The 6000-nt window shown below is 40.6% G+C and overlaps 1 protein-coding gene across 2 annotated transcripts in view; it reads right to left on the reverse strand.

The window, feature by feature from the left end:
• The window catches only part of pard6gb (par-6 family cell polarity regulator gamma b), a 42774-nt gene that overhangs the window by 31774 nt on the left and 5000 nt on the right, over positions 1-6000 (reverse strand). For both annotated transcript variants that reach the window (XM_015047847.1, XM_015047922.1), the window contains exon 2: positions 811-1033. In XM_015047847.1, the coding sequence (XP_014903333.1) occupies positions 811-1033 (223 nt within the window). The remainder of the gene's footprint in view (positions 1-810; positions 1034-6000) is intronic.

The following is a 6000-nucleotide window of genomic DNA, read 5'->3' on the forward strand; positions in this document are numbered from 1 at the left end:
TGTTCACAAAACTGCTGCACGGCTTTTGAACTTTAGCCAAATGTAATTAAAACTATACTCTAGCGTGTCCACACATTACCCAACACGGCAAGCAACATTCCTAGAAGGATCGAGAGTACGAATGGATGCGAATGTTGAATGATTCATTTGCATCCTAGCCAGCTCTCTGGCAAGCGGTCAAAACCCTCTCCAAACTCGGGGATCAATGACAGAACGGAGACGGAGAGAGGAGCTGGTTCCCATTCAGCACGCCGCGGGTTTGGGTATTGAACAAATACGCGCTCGCATGCAGGCACACACAGGAGCTCACGAACGCAGGGAGCTCCTTCAGGAGCCTCCCTTTTCATGCAGATCTTTTGTCTCTCAGTAATGTCTGGTATGCCAGCTCTGCTCAATGACCTGATTTCTATGGGGCTGCCGAGGCACCAATCTCTCTCTCTCTCTCTCCCTGCGCTTGTGTCTGTGTTCATCTGCCTGCAAGGCCTTCCTCTGGATAAAGCACAGGGCTTAGCTGGGCAGACAGACACAGACCAAGTCTGATCCGGTGTACAAGAGCGCAGGGGACACAAAGAACACAAACAGAAAGTCTTGCATGAAGTAAACAGAACGGGCCTCAGGGCAAATTTAATTGGATGAGGAAATGTATATATTCCCCCCCCCCACCTCTAGTTGCCAGAGTGATTGCAATGGAGGAAGCAGCTAATAAAAATAGATGCTTACTTTACACTTCAACTAGTTTTAGGATGTTTAAAACAAAAATGTTTGATTCTACCCAACAACTTTTGAGACAACTTGTTTCTGTACACTCACCTCGTCTTTGTACGAATACCCTGAGCAGGGGATGAGCCGAGTCGACTGCCTTGGAGAAGTTCTCGTCGTTATTGATCGGCAGGAAGTCCCCGTGAGTGTCGGCGTAGCCAATCATCACCTCTATATTCGCGAGGCGGTGAATGTGCAGGATGAGCTTGTAGAACTCCTCGAATTTACCAGGCTTGACCCGGTTTACGGAGAACCGTCTGAACTCTGCTCCGTACTAAAGAAAGAGGAGGAAGAAAAAAAAATAGATGTTAATCCGAAAGTAGAAAACAAGGATGCCACTAGGATAAATAAAAAGCCACGGCAAAAGCAAGCTTCTGAACAATGTATAAATAAAAATGGTGCTTTGAAAAACCAGTTTTGACACAGTCAGCCGGTGCATATTTTCAAACATTTACTTTACACACGGCAGCAAAAAACATTTGACCTTCGGGGAAGAAACAGATTGAGGTTGCTTTTCAACATACCAAGTACAAAGTGAGAGAAATAATTATGCCATAGTAAGAGAAATGAATTTCCTTTTGCACATCCACTTCTTTTATGCTAAGCTACTTCTCAACTTTGATTAGCACAGACTCAAAACCAGAAGGTACATGCACAGTAACATATTTATTCAACATTTATTCAACCTGATAAATGCAGATACAAATTTAAAAAATTATTTATGATGATATAACCACATTTTTTGGGTTCCGTTTCTTAAAGCACAAATAGGCCTCATCACTGTCCGACTTGTCTAATCTGGGAAAAAAATATATAATCTGAAGAACTTCATGATAAAGAAAGGAAAAAAAAAGTTTTGGAGTGGCCTAGTCAATGTCTAGACATAAATCTATTCGAGAATCAAACCATCCAGGTTTCCTCTGCTGCACTGTAAATGACAGTTATCGCTTTAACTTGATGACAGTAGTTGCCCCCAGGGGTGGCAGAACCATTCATTATGTTTAAGAGGCAATTACTTTTCCACGTAAGGCTCAGTTGTTTGTACAGCTTGTTTTGTTTAATAAATGAAATAATCCTTTCAGCATGGCCTCCAGTATTACTCTGGTCTGATATTTAAATGTATTACATTTAAATCATAAATAATAATAATAATAATAAAGCAAACAGAAGTATTCTGTAAAGGGCATTGAGCTAGGATTTAAGATTAATTAACTACCAGCAATATGTATTCTGCTTCTTTAATGGTTTGTAAACTACCTGTGAAGCTCACAGTTTCCGCCTCATTGAATGTGTTAGCAGCCAACCAAAGATAAACCAGGAGAGGAAATGAGTGTGAAAACTTTGGATCGTATTCATTTTAAATTAAAGGAAAAAGGAGCCATTAAAACAACTTTTTTTTCCTACCATCTACTGCAGCTCAAATGTCAAATGTTTGAACAAATACTTCATCAGGAATGCTAAACTTCATCCCTTAAAACAGAGCAACTTTACTGTTCTCTAGATCAATCAATCAAATTTTATTTGTATAGCACATTTCAGCAGCAAGGCATTTCAAAGTGCTTTACATAATTAAATGAAAACAGCATGTGAGAAAGAGATTAAAAAACAAAACGTAGAAAGAGAAATAAAAAGCTGTAGAACTTTAGTTGAAACGCCGTCAACTGGGACTCCAACCCTTTGGACTTTAGTCAAAACGCCGTTTGACAAGGATTGTAACCTAGATCTTCTTATAGTCCTGCTCTCTCTCACCATCGCGCAGCCTGAATGCGCTTCGCTACAAATATCTCTCAAGATAAGAAACAAACTTAGATATTCTATTAGGGCTCTGAAGTGGAGCAAATTTGGTTTCAGATGCGACTGGATTTCTCAACAGGTCGCACTGGTGCAACCAGTCGCTGAGGGTAAAACAAATGAAACCCCCCCGTGAAACTGAAATCCTCCGTGAGGTTTCACAACAAACAGATGTTTACAGAGACAGAAAAGGGCGGACACCCTCCCTCTGATTGGCTCTCTTTGTTTTAATTTGTCCCACTAAAGTCCTAATGGCTCCGATTGTTTCATGACGCCAAAAAGTTTTATCTGCTGGAAAAATGAACAACAAATACAAAAGTCACTTTCCTGAGTTAATCACTGAAAACGGCAGTCGACTATTTCCGTAGAACATTTTTTTATAGCTGGATAAACCACATGAATGAATCATATTAAAACACAAAATGCAGTAAAATAAACACGGAATAAAGTTCCACCCAAAATGATTCACGCTTCTGGCAGATCTATTTAGCTCTTAAAACATCTTCTAAGTCAGATTTTCTTTTAATTCATTTATCTTAAGGTTTAAGTTTCAGCTCATAGAAGCTCTTTAGACCCTTTTTGAGCGATTCTGCTTAAAATACATTTTGTTTACTAGATTGTCTACCAATAAAAAAAGAAAGAAAATAAGGTAAATAGACGTAAATAATCTAGACTATACTTTTAAATAGCTCTGCACCTTTCTGTGGTTCTACTTGCATCACTGACCCCAACACCAACTTCCACACTAAAGAGTGTTCCTACTTTGACCTGGTTGCACTCATAGACGTTGGTTCACCATTTGATGCACGTGCACCAATAAGAACAGATTCTTGCGGTGTCTTTCTTGGATAGGTCAGTAAAACATCATAACCTCAAGGCTGAAATTTAAAGTAGGCAAAAAAGAAAACAAAACAACAACAATTTTTTTTATTGTGACTCAGACACACAGATGCACAACCGAAACATTAAAGCGCATCTCAATAATCCACCGCAAAAGACGACAGCAGCAGTTCTGCTGCGTGATTCACATGGGTAATTTGTAGACGTTTGTTACTGTAATCATCAGCTTACATCACTAGTGAGCTGATATCAAAGGCAGAAAGCAGAGAGAGAGAGAGAGGGTCAGGGACGAACAGGAAGGAGAGGAAAAGTGCAGACATGGTTGCAGAAGATATGTTACACCCACCACCGTAATTAGAAGATGGCATATTAAATTTCAGAGAAAGCCTAGTGGGGATGCCAGAGAAACTTCCTGCCAGGTTTACTTCAGGCACAACTTGCGAGTCAGCAGCTTTATGATGAAAATGTGACACCCCATTTGGGTTTAAGCTAATATAAGCCTAGCTACTCCGGAGGATGACACAAGAAGCCGACCAGCAGGTTCTGTCGGCGTTCAGGCCGGAGCTGTTAACTTTGTGGAAAAGGAAACCTCGTCTGCAATACTTAAACATGTTAAACTTGAGTTACCAAATTGTTGATCTCCGTCAACCTTGTGGTTAGGGGAAAAAGTCTTCTTGGTACGGTATGTCACGTTCATTGTGCTCAGTGCAGAACCACCCCAAGGCCTGGAGCAAGCCCGAACATGGCATGATTATTCACAGGCTTAAGCACTCAAACCTGGCACTAAGAATACATCACCTCAAACATGACATCACCTGTCCTTCTGGCCTATCGGGATGAAGTGACGCCAAACAAGCTCAAACATGCCTGGAAGCCTCCTAACTGACACACAGGAGAAAAAGGAAGACGAGTCGCTTCTTACTTTGGTCAACACTCACTTCCTCGTCGTGCAACGCTCTGCAAGTTGAGGCTGACTTACCGATTCTCTGTAAATAAATAGCCGACTATGGAGTGCGCAGATGATAAACAAGTTTTTTATATTTAAAGGTATGCAAAACAAAGTGTTTAGGTAGTGTGGAAAAAAAGCTTCACCACTACTCCCACCTGCCTACAGTTTATCCCCCCCAACACACACGGTGATAAGAGCTTTAGGCGGCTGAAAGCAGCTCCTTGCTGAGGCTCCCTGACAGACAGCCAGACACCTCCAATGTTATCCCTGATAAGCTTATCGCCTGAACAGTTTCCCTAGAGAAAACCAAACATGACCTGCAAAGCGCAAGGCACACACACACACACAAATCAATCAGAAGCATACAAAAGTATCAGAGCAAGTGACGAGTGTCACTTCTGGAAATGTGGAGGAAGCTCATCTAATGTTCACAAGGTTTGTGTTTTCTTTTGGACAAACAGTTTTAAGCATCAGCTGGCTTTAATGGTTTGATGGCTTTTTTTTTGTTTTGTTTTGTAGTTAATATTGCCTGCAATTAATGATGAGTAACAGGAATGTCATCTTTTCTTCAGGTTAAACTGTGTTTGGATCCGCTCTGGATTGCATTTCTAACAGGCCAGAGAGGTCAGAACACAGCAGTTCTGGTTGGAGTTCATTTCTAACTAAACTAATTTCTCATTAGAAGACAAAGTTACACCAGCAAAGTTTCAGTCCAGTGGCAAAGCGAACTTAGGAGTGATCTTTTGAAATTGTTCTTAGAAATATGCGTATGGTTCAAATAAGATGCAGTTTATTAACTAAGAAAAACTAAAAGAAAAACAACCCCCTCCAGCTTTAAAATAATAATAATAATAAAAAGATAGGGGTTTAGGAATCTTTTACAACATCTTGTTTCCACGGTGATCCTCTTTTTCAACAAATTAAAACTCGACTTCTGATATATTTTTCGTTGATGTCGAAACTTCTCCTGAAAGGAGCCAGTTGTAAATGCCCCCAGTTGGAAAACCACTGGTTTAGACCAAAACCAGACGATATTTTATTATAACAGCATTAAATATGCACGTCAGGAAATAAGTCGGACTTTGTTCAACTCTACTGAATTTGCTTCAGAATGAAACCAAACTGGAGACGAGTTATTTTCTTTTTATAGTGCCACAGACACCTTGGCCATGTTCTAAAATTGGAAGGAGATCCGGTTTTGGTGACAGATGCACTACAGATGGGTTCCTCCATGGAAAAGGGGCCGATTGTCGAATCTTAAGAAAATGTGAAAACTAAACAATAATGCCTTGAAATGTTCTCCCTGTAATTCAACTCGATTGCCCCAAAACCGAGTCGTTTTTAAACAATATTTAAATCCAGTATTCGTGAATCAAGAAGGACATTTTTAGCCCCTTGAAATCCAAATTGGCAGGAAAATAAATAATAATCAGAACGTCACTAAATCCCATCTTGCATAGGTCAGTATGAACCAGTTATAGCTTTCGCCATTCATCTCTCGTCTCAGTCATAGTTGAGGTGACGGGCTGAACTATGACTGAGTTCAGCCCGTCTGAGCAGCTCGGTCTCTTCAGCACACGGGAAAGAGGCTGGAAGGGAAACAAAGTGACAGAGAGTCACGTAATGTTGTGCGTGAGGAGCTACATCTGAACAAACGGGAC

This window comes from Poecilia latipinna, unplaced genomic scaffold, assembly GCF_001443285.1.
Source record: "Poecilia latipinna isolate Pla-1442-1.1 unplaced genomic scaffold, P_latipinna-1.0 Scaffold3, whole genome shotgun sequence".
Classification (NCBI taxonomy): Eukaryota; Metazoa; Chordata; class Actinopteri; order Cyprinodontiformes; family Poeciliidae; genus Poecilia; species Poecilia latipinna.